General features: G+C 40.7%; 1 protein-coding gene across 1 annotated transcript; it reads left to right on the top strand.

Annotated features, from left to right (window-relative positions):
* Positions 1-476: 476 nt before the first annotated feature.
* dlat (dihydrolipoamide S-acetyltransferase (E2 component of pyruvate dehydrogenase complex)) lies at positions 477-21,129 on the top strand. Its single transcript, XM_088320674.1, has 14 exons — positions 477-889; positions 4,033-4,134; positions 4,202-4,326; positions 6,299-6,452; positions 6,942-7,068; positions 7,145-7,326; positions 11,842-11,992; positions 14,043-14,110; positions 15,565-15,672; positions 15,758-15,865; positions 15,937-16,055; positions 17,752-17,914; positions 19,483-19,619; positions 20,861-21,129. Exons 1-14 carry the CDS (start codon positions 647-649, stop codon positions 20,988-20,990), a joined length of 1,917 nt encoding a protein of 638 aa, XP_088176800.1. The 5' UTR covers positions 477-646; the 3' UTR covers positions 20,991-21,129.

Raw genomic sequence — 21,129 nt, forward strand, 5'->3', positions numbered from 1 at the left:
GGTTAGCTATTATTATTTTATATTACTGCGTCGCGTAGAATTGACGTCCCTTGTAGTTTTTTAAAATACTTTTTATTGAACATTGCACTCTTGCAAACAAAATTGGCACGAAAAAGTCAAACACTACAACTTTTAAAAATTTTCAAAGGAACATAATGTGCTGTATAAATACAGAGGAAAACATGAAATGGATTAAATAAGGTTAAAAAAAAAGTGATAGCTGTTATTATTTTAGATATCTTTGACGTCACTCTAGTATATCTGTTTTACGTTTCTGTAGTTGTCACGAGAGTTGGAGCCCATTAACAATTTGGCATTTAAAGGAATAGGTGCACTCTTCAATGATGCAAATAATGAAAACACTTTTTTTGTAAATATTCGCCGTTATTCATTTATATATGCGTTCGTTGCGTTGTATTGGAATGGAGATGCCGGTATGACGTTTCGGCAGTTGTCACGACAATCAAACACGACATACGGCAGTGCGTGTCCAGTGCCGGAAATCGATGTGTTTTGGACTGTAGGAGGTCATTGGAAAGTGAGGAGGGCTTCCTGCTCAGAAATTATTAGTTTTTTCCTTCCCCTGTGCAAATATCCAATAGTTTTTATGCCCCGCAGCTGTTTTTAGTTCCTTGAGCATCCCGCCATGCTTCGTCTTATCCTGCGGCTGAGGCCGTCTGCGGGGCTCCCTCGACCCCGCGCCCTACCGGCCGGGCCCGCGGTCGCCTCCACCGTCAGATGGCCCGGAAGCTGCCGCGCAAGGCGGCTGCACGGCGTGGCGTCCTCTCGGCCTGCGACCTCTGGCTTCGGTTACGCTTTGCTCCGACGCCCCCAGATGAGCGTCGGCCCTCGGGGCGAGCGTTGCTACAGCCTGCCGCCGCACCAGAAGGTAGCGCTAGCATGACCTCCGATGCTAGCACGTCAAAAATCGAAGCTTAAAGTCTTAACAATTAAAAATAGCTTCAATGCAGTGATTTAGCTTCTTTTAAGAGTGTGATAAAACTTTTAAAGCGTTGCTTGGAAATGACCCGTCTGACAGTCTTAAAGGTGGGATGCGTCGTTTGTGGTGTCCTCAAAACGTTAAAAGTAGAATATTTTCTCTATTAAGTATGTCTTTACAATGCCCTACTGGGTTCAAAGAGTCGTAATGCTTTATTTTCTACTGAGCCTATGTGCTTTTACTTTACATTTATCAGAGCTGTTCGGGGTGGAAATAATTAGGGTTGAAGAATTGGGGCAGAGGGAAGTGCTAGAGAGTGATGCCATGCTTGTCCCTACAGGTTGTTTTTTGTAACTATAGTGTAAATGGTGAAAGACATGCTTGTAGTACAGTTCATAAGTCAACCTTCAACTTTATTGTCAAATATGCTATGTGCACAACATACAACACAGATGAAATGAAATGAAATGAAATTTCATTTCACAACACAGATAAAATTACTTTCTCTTTCCCATGTGCAAAACATGCAATAAATAATAACCAATACAAATATCAAAGAGCAGCAAGGTATAAAAGTGTGCATATGAAATTTAGAAATGTAGGTTTTAGAGCAAAAAATGAGCAAAGTATAAGCCAGAATCTAAATACAGACGCTGCCCGACTTATGACTGAGAAACTTTCTGGACGATCGTTCGTAAGTTGAATTTGTTCGTAAGTTGCTTCAGTGCTATATTTTGTATGTTTAAGGCTTGTATAAGTAACCTGTATTGCTTTGTACTAAAAAAATAGGCATTTCATAAAATAATATGCTTTATAAACATATGCAAAGTAACAGTGGCTTGCAAAACTATTTGGCCCCCCTGAACTTTGTCACCTTTTGCCACATTTCAGACTTTAAACATCAAGATTTAAAACTGTAATTTCTGGGTGTGCAAAATTATTCAGCCCAATTGAGTTAATACTTTGTAGCGCCACCTTTAACTGCGATTACAGCTGCAAGCCGCTTGGGGTGTATTTATTCGTTTTGCACATCGAGAAACTGATATTTTTGCTCATCCCTTCTTGCAAAACAGCTCTAGCTCAGTGAGGTTGGGTGGAAAGCTTTTGTGAACAGCAGTTTTCACTTTGACTTGGCCATTCTAACACCTTATATGTTTTTGGGTGAACCGTTCCATTGTAGCTTTTGCTTTATGTTTTGGATCATTGTCTTGTTGCAAGACAAATCTCCGTCCCAGTCTCAGGTCTTTTGCGGACTCAATCGGGTTTTCTTCCAGAATAGTCCTGTATTTGGCTCCCTCCATCTTCCCATCAATTTTAACCATCTTCCCTGTCCCTGTTGAAGAAAAGCGGGCCCAAACCATGATGCTGCCACTACCATGTTTGACTGTGTGTTGAGGGTGATGAGCTGTGCTGCTTTTACGCCAAATATAACGTCTTGCATTGTTGCCAAAAAGTTCGATTTTGGTCTCATCTGACCAGTGCATCTTCTTTCACATGTTTGGTGTGTCTCCCAGGTGTTTGGCAAGGAGGAATGTGCAAAAATATCAGTTTTTCAATGTGCAAAACTGATAGAGACATACCCCAAGTGACTGTAATCGCAGCAAAAGGTGGCGCTACAAAGTATTAACTCAATGGGGCTGAATAATTCTGCACACCCACTTTTTCGTTTTTTTATTTGTTAAAAACGTTTAACGTATCCAATAAAGTGTGTTCTTCTTCATGATTGTGTCCCACTTATAGTTGATGCTTCAGAGGCAATTACAGTTTTATGTCTTGATGTTTGAAGTCTGAAATGTGGCAAAAGGTATGAATAAAGTATCTATCTATCTATCTATCAAAGTTCAAGGGGGCCAAATAGTTTCGCAAGCCACTGTAAGAGTAACTTTTGGAAGATGTGCTTCGAGGTGGTCCTCCTTCGTGGTAAAATGTGGCCGGAAAAAAGCGTTCCGATCATTTTCTCAACCGCATTAAGCTTTCTTATTCCACTTTCACTTCTTTACACCAACCATATCTAATAGATGCGTGAGATATTAAACAATAAAAACGTCAAAGTTCTGAGCGCACTGGAGTCAGTACAGGTAGCACTGTATGTTTACAAACTAGAAAGAGGAAGTGGATTTTTTTTTTACTTACGGGTGGATGCTGGGTGACCTCTCACAGCGCCACATGCCGCAAGAGGAGGAAAAAAGCTCAACAGTAATGTCCTGTCCTCGGAATAAGGTTCACAAAATAAGAAATCTAACTCACAGCAATGTCTGGATATTTTTTAACATCCCGAAAAAAATGTTCGTATACACCCTTTTATGTTGGTCGAATGGTCGTAAGTAGGGGAGCGTCTTTGGAGCAGTTTTGCATTGATTTGGCAGATGGCAAAAAGGTGGAAGTGGGTAGAGCAGGGAGAGAGTTGAGAGTCCTGACAGCCTGATAGAAGGAACTGTCCTTGAGCCTGATGGTTCTGGCTCTGAGACTTGGCAGTCTTTTTTCCTGATGGTAGCAGAATAAAGAGGCTGTGAGATGGGTGGGCGGGGTCAGCTGCAATCCCGGTGGTGGGTGGCTCCACTTTGCCATTGCATTCTTATTCCCCTGTGATTAACGGCAGATGGCATTAGTCTGTATGGCATTTTTTATATGAAGGATCATCACCCCGTATGAGACAGGAACATGCTACACCTAAACTATGTAATAGGTATTGATGCAAAGATTACAAATCGGTTATGTACATTTATTTTAGGCCATGCAACACATGAAGGTAGCGTTTCCCAGTCGTAAGTTTAAGCGTCTTTTATACCCAACAACAATATGTAGAGAGATTTTTTCTAAAAAAAGAAATAGATTCACTATTTACTCAAGATCTCATATCATATGTCTTGATAAATGCACACGCAAGTTTAAAAATAACAAATGCAATTCGCAGATATATTAATGGTACTAGAGAAATTGCTTTGAAATTCCTTAAAAGTGCTTGAATTTGACCATAAAAGTGTATGAACCCAGCAGTTGAGAAACACTGCTTTGGGACAACCTTGACCTAAAATGCTGAAGTAGATGATATTATCAGATGTCTGCAATGTTCTGCTCTCAACATGAAACAGGTGGAGCTTCCCGCGCTCTCCCCAACCATGCAGACGGGCACCATCGCTCGCTGGGAAAAGAAGGAAGGAGAGAAAATCAACGAGGGAGACCTCATCGCCGAGGTTTGGATATTTGGGTCATGTTCATGAAACTGGGAAGAAATAACTTGTGTCTCTTTTGTGTGCCTAGGTGGAGACAGACAAGGCCACGGTGGGATTTGAGATGCTGGAAGAATGCTACCTGGCCAAAATCCTCGTCGCCGAAGGGACCAGAGACGTAAATATCGGAGCAGTTATTTGCATCACTGTGGACAGGTAACGGAATTCAAATGTATATCACCATTCACTATTAGGGCTGCAACTATCAACTGTTTTAATAGTTGACTCGTTACTGACTATTGAAACTGATTCCTTGCGACGTCTGAGTTCTTCCTAGTCAGATGCTCATTGATGAAAACGTTAGATAGATAGATAGATAGATAGATAGATAGATACTTTATTCATCCCCGAAGGGAAATTCACTTTTCCAGCAGCATCCCTAAGCTGAGAACAATCGAAAATAACTGAGAACAATCGAAAATAACACGGGAGCTGCTGGAGTGGCTGCCATTCGTGACGGCGCCGGAGAAACGATTCAATTTGAATCATGTACAAACAAACAAACAATTGAATCATGTACAAGAAACGATTCAATCTGAATCATGTACAAACAAACAAACAATTGAATCATGTACAACAAACAAACAAAATATTTATGTTTCAATAAGTGGAGTGTTAATAAAATGGGGGGAAAATAATTTCTGATACTGATATAACCAGGTAAAACTAATTTTAAGTTACCTGTCCAAATGAATGTTGTGCCATCTCACCTTTCCCACTCTCTCTGCTCGCTCCTGAAACGTTAGTACCTTGTTTTAATAATGCGACTTTGTTCTTCCGATTGGTGAACCTCATAATTACGGCTGGTGGTCTCTCGTTCCTCTTCGTTATCTGGTGATGGGCCTCGATGTGTCCCAGGTCGATCTCGAGTTAGTCGAATAACTGCATCATTATTATTTTTCCTTAAATTTAGCATGAAGTTGATTTAATGAAGTGGCACATGATAAGAAAAATGGGTACAACAAAAAGTACATATTTTATTGAACATACTGGAGTTTTGTAAGAAAATTAAATAAAGATGCCCTACGTTAAACTGTTTAGGCACAGTGCTTGGTCAGTAGAGACATAAATCAATAAATTAACCTCTGTCCATTTTTTAGGGACAGGCAAATAATGATTTAAAAATAAGTAAAGAATATGATCTATGTTAACCAAGAACAGGCTTATTAGCAGCAGTAGAACAGTAAACATAACAAATATTATGTGAATTTTATGAGGTAGTATCTTAATGAAGAAAAACTGGAACTGGAGTATTTACAGGAGGTTTTAGATCAGGGGATGGTGTCATAATAGTATGTAGTTTGCAATAATCTGTGATCCATGCAGCCCTTTGAGACTAGTTGTGATTAAGGTCTATACAAATAACCATGACTTGAGTAGGCTTCGGCTTCAGCCTTTTGGATACATGTTAAAGTACTCTATTATCGTATTCTACAGCTGTTTGTGTGCAAATACTTTATAGTTTTTTTTTGTTGATGAATGGTGCAGTTATTTTTATTGTGCATGCTGTGCCTATATAAAAATAATTCTCAATTCTGAAATCAGACAGTTCCAACAGACCACGTTTGTCGTATATAATTTTTTAATGTTTGTTCTTCGGACTGCAAGCATTTAATTTCAAAAAAGTTTGTCAGGCACAGCCCGGCATAACACTCAAGTTCTCTTTTATAGCAAAATACACAAGTATAAAATGTACAATGCATGTCATCAAAACTGTTGGATTGGATCTTACCTGAGTCTTACTGAGGTGAGTCAGACTCTATTTTATTCAACTGACCTATTGTTGTCTTTAAATGTTTGGGCATCACCAAAGTAATGCTATGATTCGCTAGTTTTGCTTTGCAAAATTTTCAGGTAGTCTTCTTAATGGCCGTATCCATTCATGTCAATGCTGCCATTTCTCTACATTTATGTTACCGCTCGAGACAGATATGCGATTACGCATGAGCGACTCTCACCATGTATTATAATCATGTAAGAGGCCTCACCCGAAAAAACGTGTCTGACGAAAAGAGTTGACAATAAAATTCATCGACCACCATTTCTATTATCGTTTTTTGTCGACAATGTCAACGAACGGTTGCATCCTGATTCACCGTCATTCGACTCTTTATATTCCGTTTTGCAGTCCCGACCTCATCCCAGCATTTAAAGATGTCACATTGGAGTCGCTCACTTCTGCTCCCTCTGCGGCAGCAGTGGCCGGCGCTACTTCTGCGCCGTCCCAAGCTGCAAATGCATCACCTGCCGCTCCTGGAAGCTCTTACCCGACACACTTGAAGGTGCGTCTCTACAATCCAAATATAGTTTCTATCACATAGTCTTTTGACCAGGTGTGCTCTGTTGTCCAGAAATTACGGAACCACATTCTGTATTTTTATTTAAAAGTTTTGTTGTCGGGTGCCAGGAGTTTGCAAGGCATTAGCTAATTAGCGTAGGTTTATTTCACCCGCTATACCGGCTTGTTGTCATGCCCTTTTGGACACTTTTTCACATCTTACCCATGTTTTTTTTTTTATTGACGTTCACGATGTTTTGTGTACTGTTACCCAATGCTAAATCTATTGCACCCTGGTCAACCTAGGAGGGGGATCACCACTTGTGTGGCCCCTTCTCATGGTTTCTTATTTTCCTCATACTGAGGTTTTTGAGTTTTTGCTTGCCCGCATGTTGGTTTAAGATCAGGGGATGGTGTAATTGTAACCTGTGCAGTCCTTTGAGATATTTTTTGATTAAGGTCTATACAATAGTTGAGTACATTTGCATTGCAGATCACCCTCCCCGCTCTCTCCCCAACGATGACCATGGGCACGGTGCAGCGCTGGGAGAAAAAGGTTGGCGAGAAACTCGGCGAGGGAGACTTGCTGGCCGAGATCGAGACGGACAAGGCCACTATCGGTAAAACGCCACGTCCTCGAACGCAGGGTCCGCAAACTGCCGTCCAATGGGCTTTCCCCTTTTGTGCCACGTTGAGGCTTCGAGGTGCAGGAGGAGGGCTACCTTGCCAAGATTATGGTGGCGGAAGGGACGCGAGATGTACCGTTGGGGACACCGCTGTGCATCATTGTGGAGAAGGAGAGCGACATCGCCGCCTTCAAGGACTACGTGGAGACGGGAGTTGCCGAGATGTCTGCGCCACCGCCTGCTCCTGCACCCGTAAGAAACAATTCCACTGAAAAAATTGCAGAATTTTCTGGACTATAAGGTACACCCGAAAAACCCAAGTTGGCCAATAATTTAAACGTGTGTTTTATAGTCCAATGCGCTTTATAGACAGACATAATTGGAAAAGTGTTACCATATTTGTGAAATTTCTATCCACTAGACTACCAAGGATACAGACGTCACAGGAAAAGGAATTGGGTCTTACCTCATAATCACACTATTTTAAGTCAGGGTCCCAGATATGTTAAGAGAAATGAGAACACAGAAAATGATACAGTCAAGTTACGCTTATTTGTATAGCCCTTAATCAGTCACAAGGGGCTGCACAGACCATAGACTATTGCAAGCTACAGATTATTATTACACCATCCCCGATCTAAAACCTACATGAGGGCAAGGAAAAAGTGAATTTTTGATTCAATGTAGGCTATATTTAATGGTTTGTGGGCTCTTTAGAAAGAGGACCGGACTTGGTTGTCACACAAAACCAAACTTTGCTTTTTTTTTTAATCAATCGACTCTAAAATTTGGAGAAATCTGTGTAACATTTTTATCACTTTTTCTCAGCTCAAAGTGACAAAAGTTTTGAATACATGCGGGTCTTAAGATTGGGTGCTCTCACAATATTGCTTCTTTTTCTCAATTTTGTTTTTCTTTTTTTCTTCCTTTCTTTCTTAGTTTTTTATTTCTTTTACCTTTCAATTCTCTCTTTATTTTCAATGCTTCTTAAGTTTTCCCTTTTTACTTGAATCTCTTATACTTTTCTTCTTTTTCCTTTGTTTTTTTCCCCTTTTATTTTTTTTCTTTCACAAAAGGCTGGGTAAAAAAAGTGTTTTGGTCACGTTAAGTCTTTATAGTTTCTATTCTTCCTTGATCCTTTTAGCACTTATTCTAGGTTGCACTACACAACATAGCAGCATCTAGTGGCGAAGTAATACAAACTCCCTTTTTCAGAGTTGCAGTTATATATACTGTATTCTGGGGCCGTTCTCATTCTTTGCCTTTTGGTCTAAAGTTTTACATTACTTTGCTGGTCATCACACAAAAAGCATTTATATATACAGTAAACCTCGGATAAGTCGGACTCGCATAAGTCGGATTCTCGGATAAGTCGGACAAATTGCGTGGAACGTTTGTTCTCTAGGCTTTTCTGTAGTATTACACCTCGCATAAGTCGGATTTTATAAGTCGGATCCTCGCCTAAGTCGGATGGATTTTTCCGTACAATTGACCCTTTTTAATGGTTTTCGCCTCTGATAAGTCGGATCGGTATCAGGTCGCCTAGGACATCTCCCAAATGCTCTAAATTTCAGCCTCCAGTGGCAGTAAGCGATGGAATTTTCCGGGAAGATTTTCACTCCTCACAGATTTTCCGGGAAGATTTTCACCCCTCCCAGATTTTCCGGGAAGATTTCTTGATGTGACGTGGCGTTCCGTGATTGGCAGAGGCTATTCATCAAACTCCTCCTCAGTGTTGAATGATAGCACTCTCAATCACAGCACGCGGTCATAGAACAAAGCCTCGTAATCATAATCCCATTGTTTCTTATTACAGTAGTGCTAGCATTCAAATTGAATTTGTGTGAATTTCTTTGGACTTCCTTGCGGTCTGTGCGGTCTACGGTGTGGCGATGGCCTCAAGTTCTAAAACCAAAGGCAGGAGTCTCAAGACTAGAACGTATGAAGAAAAGCTCGCTATCATTGAATTCCAAGAAAAGAATCAGCACATGAAGCAAAAAGACATCGCGGCGAAGTTTGGAATGAGCCCTCAAACTTTGAGCGACATTCTGAAAAGCCAGAAGAAGATAAAAGATATGTGTGCGACAGATTTTAGAGCTCCGACCGCTAAAAGGCAGAGGGTAAATGATCATCCAGATGTCGACAAAGCACTGATTTTGTGGTTCCGTCAAAAATCATCGAGGCCTGAAATCAGAATTGACTGTGGAATGATGCTAATGCAAGCTAACAAATTTCGCCAACAGTTTTCACCGGAATCGGCTGAACTTGCACCAGCGTGGATCGACAGGTTCAAAAAACGATATGGACTTGGGCGGATTACTAAAGCCGGGGAGTCGGGCGGAGTGGATACAGAGGTTGTTGAAGAATGGAAAAGCGGAAAACTGCGAGAAATACTCAAGAATTATGAGCCAAAGGATATTTATAACGCGGACGAGACGGGCCTCTTTTGGCTGCTTTTGCCGGATAATTCCATCGGTTTTATTGGACAATCTCATCACGGTGCGAAACAACCAAAATCTCGACTGACAGTGCTTGTGGGTTCCAATATGGACGGTACTGATAAGTTGCCGTTGCTGGTTATCGGAAAAAGTAAAAAACCGAGAGCCTTTAAAAACGTAGAAGTTCCGGTGCTGTATGAGGCCAACAAGAAGGCTTGGATGCTGTCGTCGTTGTTTGAAGCTTGGCTGAAAAAGTTGGACAGGAGGATGGCGTTCGAAAAGAGGAAGATCGTTATGGTGGTGGATAATTGTCCGGCGCATCCAACCATTGAACTGAACAATATCGAATTGGTGTTTTTACCACCAAATACCACTTCGCACACCCAGCCGATGGACTCGGGTATCATAAAAAACCTGAAGTATTTCTACAGACGTACACTGGCATTGCGAAGACTTGAGGCAACAGATGATAACGCTCCTCCGTTCTCATGGACGATTTTGGACGCAGTAATCGCACTTAAGTCTGCGTGGAAGCGAGTGACTGCCAAGACCATCGAAAACTGTTACCGAAAAGCTGGTTTTGAGAGACCTGCAGAGATCGCTGACGATGTAGGAACCGACGATCAAGTCCGTGACGAATCACCAGAGGTCGTGGAGGACACTTCAGAAGAGGAAGTGACAAACTTCCGGAACATATGGTCGCGACTACGAGACTTGTTTGGAGAGGCAGTTCCAAGTAACCCTGATGATTATCTCTGCGTAGACGACAATGTAGAAACTGTCCAGGAATTAACAGATGAACAAATTGTTGAAGTCGTTCGTGATCCTTCAGCGGAGGAAGGTCTCCTTCGTGACGAGGAGGAGGATGAGCAAATGGACGTTGAAAGACCGCCCCCGAAACTCAACGACGCCTACAGTGCACTGCGCACTTTGAGGTATTACGGCCTTGCTGCATGCCCAGAACTCGAAGACCTTGCCGATCAGATGGAGACGTTGCTGCTGAAACAATCCCAGTTATCTATGCAACAAACCAAAATTACAGACTTTTTCAAATGAGTACAATGTAACTCCGAACCTAACAGACTTACGAATCTAACGGACGATGAATCGTACGGATAAAATTACATAACCAGTTCATATACAGTGTATTATTAACCATAGTTCATATCAACCATGTTCATGTTCATTTTAAGAACTTTTTTGATAATAAATCACGTTCATGTTACAAGATATCATTGCTTGGTATTTCATTTTACATATACAAGTATGCACTTTTCTAAGAGTTAAATTTCTTCTTAGTTCGAAATTTTGCGACCTCGGATAAGTCGGATCCTCGGATAAGTCGGATGAAAATGACCGGTCCATCTGGATCCGACTTATCCGAGGTTTACTGTATATATATATATAAAATCACACATTGAATGATGAAAAACTTGCCTGAAAGATTTCACTATTTGCTGCTTCCCTATTTTTTCTTTCCCCTAAGACCGTTTGCTATTTAAAACTGTAACCTGTTTCCACCTAAAAGAATAAACGAAACAAAAAAATAATGTAGCCCTGAATTTACATTCCTTTTCCTTTGACTGAAAATAATTAGTATAAATATTTATCTTTTAATCCAATTCATGATCATTTTCAAGAAAAAAATCTGTATCCAAAAATAGAAATTGTATTTAATATCCATGGAATGAACTGTAACTCTTCTATTTTTAAGTGTCCGATGTTAAACTCTTAACATATCTGGTACTGTGGCCTAATGCCTTTTCATGTGTAGTCTGTATCCCTCCCTGGTGTGTAGTGGGTGGGATCCAGTGCTCACCCTGCTGTGATCTGGGTTTGATACTTGTTGTATTCAATGATATGTAATCGTGAGTAACCATCCAAAGGCCCTCGTGGCCTGGTGGTTAGGATTTAATGATTAACCATTGCTCTCCGGATGGATCCCTGCTTCCACCATTGTTATGCGATTGTGGACAGGGATGAAGATGTTTGACTAATTGCACGAATATGGTATTACCAGTTGTGTCTGCCTCAATTGTATGGCCCAGGGGTGGCCAACCCGGTCCTCAAGAGCCGCATGTCCTGCATGTTTTGGAGGTTTCTCAGGTGATGCAAATTTTAAGATTGTTTGCAAGCTGTGCGGGAGCTTGATAATGACCCAGGTGATTGGGATCACCTGTATTTGAACAGAGAAACTCCAAAAACATGCAGGACATGCGGCTCTTGAGGACCGGGTTGGCCACCCCTGGTATGGCCAAATTAGGGTGCGCCTTATAGTCTGTAAAATAAGGTACTTGTCGAGGTGTAAGCTGCTGCTTTCCTCACGCAGGCAGCAACTCTACCCACTCAGGCCCCGCCCATTGTGACAGCGCCCCCTTCTGGCTCCCCCGCCTCAGCGCCTAGGAAAAGCCGCGTCTTCGCTAGCCCGCTGGCCAAGAAACTAGCCGCTGAAAAAGGCTTCGACTTGGCACAGATCACTGGTGAGTGCTAGTGGAGGAACACCTGATAGGTATTCCCAAATTCAAATGTGCAAATTGTGAGGAAATAGTACATCGTTTTTGCATTAGATCTATATCTACATGGTTTGTAATGGTGCTTGAAATCCTTAAAATGTTTGAATTTCAATGCTGTGTTTTCAAGATCAGGATTATGGGTGAAGTGCTTAAGATTTGCTTGAAATTGTTGCCATTACCATGTTTCTTGGCAGTCTGACTATAGAACACGCAATAAATGAAGACTTGGCACTGTCATGTAAAGACCCCCTACTGGTCGCACACTAGAAGACAGCTCGATTTACAAAAACTGCTCTCTTGGCTAGTCTCACTAAAAAGATCCTGTTCTTTCGGCTTCCAAACGTCTCCTCAGATTTTTTAATATTATCAATAATAATAAAACATTTTGCACCCAAATTATTTAACAATTAGTAATTACATAGGTTTTGCAGGGAGATATAAATTAAAATATTCACAGACCTACATAAAAAATGTAAAATACAAAACAATTTAAGCTTTCTACACACTGAACAGATTTAAAGTCAAACAACAAAAACACTGAATCACTGAAAATTCAAAACTATAAAATGTAATTCAAAAATATTATAATATAGATAAATGATAAAATGCAACAAAACCAATGATTTACAATTCTGTTTAAACAAAACTAGAAACAGATCCTCTAAAAAAACGTGAAAAAATATAAATTAAAGTAATTAAAACAAAAAGAAATTATCAGCAGTTGATTGAAGGATTGCACTCTGCTTCATAGCACTCAATATCATTAAAATGAGTCAGCATTTGACTCATTTTCTGTTTTTATACATCCAGTTCTTGCTTTCTTTTTTTGTCTCCTGTATCAAAATAAATTATTACCCAACACCTATAGGGCTCCATTCCGTGTTTGTAAACAACAATGAGACGTAGCCAAGTTGTGCATGCATCGTTGAAGCAGAGTGGCAGAATCCATGTTTATAGCAGCCCATTGACACAAAAAGATCCTAGATCATAGAGTGGGACAGCTCGAAATGGCACAAAGTGTGTGCTAGCAGCAAGATAGCAACTTTCTTTTACTTATCAAAGTCAGCAAAAAAATAAAACATTCTTTTGATAGGTGCTAGATTTCTTCCTTTAAAGGTACTGGAAAATTTGGCCTTAAAAGAGCTTGAAAAGTGCAATGAATAAGGTGTTGGAACCCTGTATCTACTTCATCGGAATATTTCAATTATTTTCCAAGATAATACATCTTTAAGACTGCGTGTTTTGTCGTTATAATCCTGAGCTGTGATTTAATCGAAGGAACACCAGCATCATAGAAAGCCAGTCGCCGTATTTTTTTACGTATTAGTCAAGGAGTGTTTCAGGCCAAGTTTTGGTAGTTTTTGTGGACAATGCCTCGGCGGTGCATCGCCGCCGGATGCAGTAATGGTACATCAAGAGGCAAACAGCCAAAAAGGAGCTAACTTGGGGGAAAAAACACTCAGAGAGTCGCCAAGGCGAGGCTAGTCTCTCTTAACCAAAAACCACCAACGAAAAGCAGCAATGGCTACTGCAAGAAACGCAAAGCCAGCTAGGAATAAACCAAGAGACATAGTAAAACCAACACTAACACCAGGCTAGCCGGTCAAATAAGAAAAGTTGAGCCGCCTATGAGCACCAACCGGGAGAAAACAAAACCGAAAAGCCCTCAGCAACCCTGATGCTAACAAAAACGAAAAGCGTATCTCCAAGCTGAAATGGGCGGTATGCAATCGCTGTTCACTATAAACACTTGTCTGTTTCGGAGGTCGCCTCAAATGTTGTGTTAATGGGACTCGCCGTTTTGAATTTGTGTCTTCCTTGAATGATGTTACAGCTATAAAGGAATCAAGCGACATGGGTCAACTTTGAGACTAAGATTTTGAAATTCCTGGTGTGTGGAATATTTACAACATGTTTGCATAATTGTGGGGAGGAACACTACCGGTTCTTTGCCTAATTGAAAAAAAAAATGTTTGAGAATATCTTTAAGAAATGAATGTGTGCACTTCTTTGGTAGGTTCTGGTCCAGACGGACGCATCACCAGGAAGGACATTGACAATTTTGTTCCTGCAAAGGCTGCACCTGTAAGTTTTTCCAACTCAACATGCTGCAAAAAGTATGGCTTTAAAATGGGAAACACCTTTGGCAAGGTTCTCAATGTTTTTTGTTGTTTTTTTCTGGAAATTACGTACTTAGTCCGGATTGCTTCCGTTGGTCACCAAGGAAACTGAAAATTGGGTCGTTGAAAGCAATGAAACACTAAGTACCTCGGGATCTGGTTTTAGGGATGTATTTTTTATTGTACCCATTTTTTGTGTGTGCATTATTTTTTGCCATATATACTGTAATACATATGTTATTGCAGTTAGTGGGCACCAAAACCCCCCGTGAAAAGTGAAAATTTGTGGAGTAGCGTTGCACTTTCACAAAAGACCCCAAGTGGGACACTTCCATAGAGATTACGTCATTACCGACAGAGTATACGGCTAACGCAACAACTATAGATCTACAAATTAAAAACACAGAATTGCAGTTGTTTGAATGGTGTTATTGCGGGGGTGGCGAACACGTGGCTCGAGAGCCGCATGCGGCTCTTGGCCTATAAGAATGCGGCTCTTTGCTTCATCATATTTTCTATATGCTGTGGCTCTTTGCCTTGTTTCATGTTTAGTTTGTTTGTGTGTAATGAGGGTGGACACTTTCCTTGTAATTAACACAAGAACAATACTTGTATGTTGTATGGTAAGGAGAGGAGTGTGTTATGGGAAATAATGTTTTTAATTGTGTGTGTTTGTGTGTCTGTCTGTCATGGCAGGTCAGTGCGTGGTGTGGCTCTTTGACTCTCACAGTTAAAAATTTCGGCACTTTGTGTCAAACTGGTTCACCACCCCTGTGTTGTTGTCTTGATACAATAGTATTCCAAAAGCTTCTCCTTTCAGTGTCTCATCTCATTAGCTACACCGCTTATCCTTAGTAGGGTCGCTGGGGTGCTGGAGCCCATCCCAGCAATCATCGGGCAGTGGGCAGGGGACACCCTTAACTGGTTGCCAGCCAATCGCAGGGCACACGGGGACAGACAACTCACTCGCTCATTCACACCTAGGGACAATTTGGACCGGCCAATTCACCTGAAATGCATGTTTTTGGAATGTGGGAGGAAACCGGAGTGCCCGGAGGAAACCCACGCAAGCGCGTGAGAAAGCGATTTAGAGCATTAGAGCTACTGGAGTTGAGCCAGTTGTCTTCGGTGATGACCTGGGTGATAATGCAATAACGATTATTATCTTGATATAATTTTCGCCACGATAAATAATAAAATAGGTTGATAAAATTCGATCTATTTGAGGTGTAATTACACCACCCAAACACCGGGGACGGTAATGCAATACAAACAAGTTCGAGACCAACGTTCAGGAGACGAAGAAGGTGTCTGGTACCAGCCAATCACTTCGCAGGATCGGCAGTAGTGCGCCTCTATCAAAATAATCGTTGGTTGCAGCCCTAGTTGAATCTGAAAGGCTTGCCCTTTTTCATTCAGGCTGCTGCGGCCCCGACGGCGGCTACTGCCGCCACTCCGCCTCCACCTGCAGCTGCAGCTGCACCGGCCGGGACCTTTACCGACATCCCCATCAGCAACATCCGCAAGGTGGGGGCAAGCAGACCTACCCACACAAGTTCAGCTTCGTTCTTACGTCTTCATTTTCTTGCTCGTTTCACCCCCAACTTTTCAGGTCATTGCTCAGAGGCTGATGCAATCCAAGCAAAGCATCCCTCACTATTACCTCTCAGTGGATGTCAACATGGACCAAGTCCTGGAGCTCAGGAAAGAACTCAACGAGGTAAGTGCTCCTGGCATAGGAAACGAAAAAGAAAAGTGCCTTGAAACAAGTTGTTGACGTTTGATGTACAGGAAGTGAAAGCTCAAAGCATCAAGTTGAGCGTCAACGACTTTATCATCAAAGCTAGCGCGCTAGCTTGCCTCAAAGTGCCCGAAGCCAACTCCTCCTGGATGGAGACCGTCATCAGACAGTGAGTCACCTCAGCATCTTCACCACATAACAGGTCTACCTTTATACAAGTACCTCTAAAATTGAGAATTTCACAACGTGCGTTTTATTTGAGACAAAAATGTTCCCTGCTATACGAAGAAAAATGTAGTTCACGAGCACTCCCAGAGGCTTCCACTCTACAGTGTGATCCCTGGTTTATCGCAAACGTTGGTCCCATAAAGAACGAATGATAAGCAAAATCCATGTTTGTAGAACCTTTTTTTTACACTTATCAGTGGTTTGCACATTCGCCTAACACACGAAAGGTCCCCGACTTGAGATTGGTGGAAACATTTGTTTGCCTGGTGAGGAATGGTCGCCACCAGGCTGTACTTGCCCAAGACACACCACAGTAAATTGTGCCCTCACGACCTCAGTGGTCAAGGGACAATTATCCAAATACTTACTATACACTGAAACCAAAGAACAAAGCCTTTTACAGGCACAAATATTTGTCTAACAAAGAGTAAGTGCACACATTGTACACTCCCCTAATTACGATCATATCCATCTCGTTTGCACGATTATGTGACATTTTTTTAAAAAAAGAACTCTGCTCACATATTGTTTTGAAACCATTATTACAAAAAAGGACAGTTTAAATGAGCCTCAATGATATTAACTGTGGGAGGGAGGCACCTTTTTAGTGGTATTTTTGTTGATACTGTGGAAACGAGACCGTGGCGAGCCACCACAGTCTCTCTAGTTTTTTTTTCCTTAATGTCTTTTTGGGTCCAAAATGTTCCTGGCCCCTACTCTAGCGCCTACTACCAGACCATGGGCTCAGGTTCTTAAGATGTTGACTGACAGAAAGGGATGTCCTTGGGATGCTGGCCTTTATTCTTAGTTCGTCATCCGCAGGATTGGAGTCCGCGGCAGTCCAAGTAGAGACATATCCAACAATAAATCTTTTTAGGGACAGGCAATAAATAATACATTGAATTCAGGTAAACATTGTTAACCTCTGTAAACCAAGGACTCATTGGTTGTAGTGGAACAGTAAATAAAATAAATATAATGTGCATTTTGTTAAGTAAATTCAGTGGTCAATCGCAAAGTCTGTAACAAAATTACTTAGATTCTCAACAGTTTGAACTCAGTTTTAACAATTGACATTTCCTCTATGTGCATTTGCATGTATTTGATTTTAAATACGTTTGTTAGACACAGTCTGGCGTAACTCTCAAGCTCTTTGATAACGTATCACAGACATATCAAATAATCACGTCATTAAAACTTTATTGGCTTGAATCTTACAGAGGCGGGTCAGACTCCGTTTTGTTCAAGTGTCCGACGTGCTCTATAAATGTTCATGCGTCACCGATCTACTGCCATGATATGCTCGGTCTGCTTTGCAACTTTTGCAAGTATCCAGACTAAAATGCTCCCAAACGTTTTGATACATGTAGTTGATGTTGACGCCGCCATTTTTGTATATGTACAGAATGTTACCGCTTGAGACAGTGGCTATGGCGCTTGCGCGACTTTCAGCAGAAATTATATTCATGTAAAGATTTTTCACTCTGTTAGGAAAACGTGTCTGGCGACAATAGTGGAAATCGTTGTTGACTTTGTCGATAATGGATTTTGTCGACAACATCGACTAATTGTTTCAGCCCCGAGTGTGGGGAAAAAACACTATTGGACATTTTAACTCTTGTTGCATTTTGTCTTAGGAACCATGTGGTGGACGTGAGCGTGGCGGTGAGCACGGCCAACGGTTTGATCACCCCAATCGTTTTCAACGCGCACGTCAAAGGATTGGTCGCCATCAGCAGCGACGTGGCGGCATTGGCTGCCAAAGCGCGGGACGGAAAACTGCAGCCGCACGAATTCCAGGTAAAAGAAAAATAAAGATAAAAAATTGGGCATGGAACAATCATTGCTTTATGGAGTAAAACCCTGCAATCTTAGAAATAAACTAAAATGGCTCTGCGCCATTAGGACATGACAAGCGTTTCTGACGAGAAGCCATTTTTTTGTGGCATTTCTCTTTTTAGCAGTGTGAGAATGGAAAAACTTAAGAGTAAGACTGAGTCCAGATGGAGTGTAAAATCCTGAAATGGGATGGGGCTACTAACAGCCCAAATATGTATTGGTCTACATAAATATTGTTAGGAAAAGATTTACCTCAACATGCAAATCCAAAGAAAAAAGCAAACAGGAGACTGGAAGTTGAAAAGCAGCTATTCAGTCAACTTTTGCCCCTTTTTTGCTGAAAATATGCGGAGGCAACATAACAAAAGGGCTGAGTCGGATTTTATCGGCATTTTTCACATCTAGGGTAACCTACTTGACTGCTTGTGAAATATATTGGTCATATCTAAACTCCTCCTTTTTCTCGGTGGACAAAAAAAGGGAGAAACACCACACACACACACACACACACACACACACACACACACAGATCGATCCACCAGCTGATAATAAATAGCTACAAATGAAATAAATCAACCCACCAATAATCTCGTTAGAACAAAAATATATGCCATTAATGCTACCCATTTATTAATGCATTTTGTCATTTATTTATTTTGGTATTTGTTTTGTTCTTCGTGTTTTGAATTTTGTCAATTAGTTTGTTATTTATTACATCGCTTTTGTGTATGTTTTTACTTGACTTTATTGTTTTGTATTTCATCATGTATTTTGTCAATTTTTGTTCATTTACTTTGTCGTTTATTTATGGGGTATTTATTTCAGTATTTTACTGTGTGTTTTTGTCGTGTATTTTTTGTGTATTTGGTCGTGGATTTTGTCATTTATTTTTTTCAACCTTTATTTCGGTAATTATTTTGTTCTGTATTTTTTCATTTTCTTATTTTGGTATTTTTTTCGTGTATTTTATCATTTGTTTGTTTGTTTTGTTATTTGTTTCAGTGTTAAGTTTGTTGTGTATTTTCTCCTTAAATCAGTTCACTATTTTTTTCTGCCTTTATTTTGTTTTGGATTCCGTCATATTTTTTTTAGTTATCATGTATTTTGTCATTTATTTTTTCATTATTTTTATTTTTTTATTTTTCTATAGTGATTAAACTTTCAATCGCCAGAAAAAGAGAACTTTTGTGTGAAACGTGACAGTCTATTTTTCTAAGAAACGAAGGCATATATGCGATAAATTTAAAAAAACCCGAAGGATCTCCCACAATGTATACTATTTCCTTCAGAGAACAGCACAAACAGGCCGTAATGTAGAAATAGAAGTGATGAGATGACAGCTTGAACGGTAGCCGCAAAACCCAAGTGTTAATATCTATAGTAAATAGGTGACTCTGAGATGCTAAGTGACAAAGAAAACGCAATATCTGAGATTGGCCAACAAAAGGAAGAGATTCATATGGTGACCCCAAACTTTTGAACGGTAAAGTTTCTCCATATTGCTGAAGCTGAACTTGTCGTTTTCCCAGGGTGGCACCTTTACCATCTCCAACTTAGGCATGTTAGGCATCAAGAACTTCTCGGCCATCATTAATCCGCCGCAGTCCTGCATCCTGGCCGTGGGCGGCTCGGAAAAGCGACTGGTGCCTGCCGACAATGAGCGAGGGTGAGGGCCCGCGGGCATAATGTCGCCGAGCTCCGTCAACTCATTTTGTTTTTCAGGCATGAAAATCTCACCTTTTGTAGAAATTCGCTTTTTTGAAATAAAAAAAGGGTAACCTACGAGTCTTGCGTAGATCCTAGTAGAAACTGTTATGAGAGAGTCCGGGGGTGGGCGGACTTTCACAGAGAGTGACTGGGGGGCATTTCAGGAAGTGTGTTTCAATTCAAATCAGTGTAGTCCGCAAGGGTAGAAGTAGTTTCCTATTTGGCAGTGCAACTGTTAAAAGTGAGGATCACCGCCCGTGGAAGATGCAGCAAAGGATCCTGAAGTCCCACATTGATTCTCATTGTAAACAAGATTTACTATGTAGTTATCAATGACAAATATAATTCTGATATTAGTTTTTTTTGGAATGTCATTTATCCCTGATATAGAATAAACTTCTCATCAACAAACAGATGAATTTGACCTATATATATATATATATATATATATATATATATATATATATATATATATATATATATATATACTATAGTACACCTGTCAAAGACTTCATTGATACCATATTTGCAATATTTTGAGTCCCTTTTAGAATTCCAAAAAACAGCAATAATATACATTTCATCAAAGTTCTGACAGCCATTTCACAAGCATTCTTAATTGGCATAGCAATAAAACACATGGCCTGACAGCAATGAAGATACTACATAAATGGCTATAATGATACTTGCAATTATACAGTCAACCGAAGTTAAAGAAATTACTTTAGCCTTTATGTAAAAAATTAAAGCCAGGTAAATTAGATTATGCAACATATCAAGGAAGTCCATGGAAACGCTACAAAACCCTTTGGTTTTTTTTTTTTACAATGAACGCTAGAAGTGCCAGATATATGTTGGGGGATAATCTTAGTCTGGTAGTTAGCCTGGTCAGAAGCAAGCTACCTGTAGATAATAAATTACCATAATAACCGATCCGAGCTAAATTTAACCTGCTTTCATACAACCGACTTAAGGCTAGCTCCAGCTGAATGAACAAACATATCCAGGCTTAATCCCATATCTTGGTTTTGTACAATAACCCTAAAATGTATATCTCTTGCAGGTGACTGAAACGGTGTGGGTTGACAGAGCTCAATATTTTGTTTCGTTGTTCAGTGTTCTAGAACATATTTCCTCCACAACGTTTTCACCTTTTTAACACTATCCCCATTTTCATGCCTTTTTTTTTTTTTTTTGCAGCTTCTCAACAGCTAACATGATGTCGGTAACTCTGAGCTGCGACCATCGCGTGGTGGACGGCGCTGTTGGAGCTCAGTGGCTAGCCCAATTCCGACAATTCCTGGAGAAGCCCGTCACCATGCTCTTGTGAGCCGACCCAGGCAAAGTTGTGGCGGGACTCACTTCCTGTTACTCCCAAAGAGGGAGGGGCCAAGCTCACTCCTCTTCCGGCTCGTCTCCTCTCCTCTCTTTTTCTGTCGCTATTTATTAAAGCCTCGTCTGAAGTTAAA

The sequence above is a fragment of the Urocampus carinirostris genome, chromosome 17 (genome assembly GCF_059441175.1).
Source record: "Urocampus carinirostris isolate Australia breed hairy pipefish chromosome 17, RoL_Ucar_1.0, whole genome shotgun sequence".
Taxonomy (NCBI): domain Eukaryota; kingdom Metazoa; phylum Chordata; class Actinopteri; order Syngnathiformes; family Syngnathidae; genus Urocampus; species Urocampus carinirostris.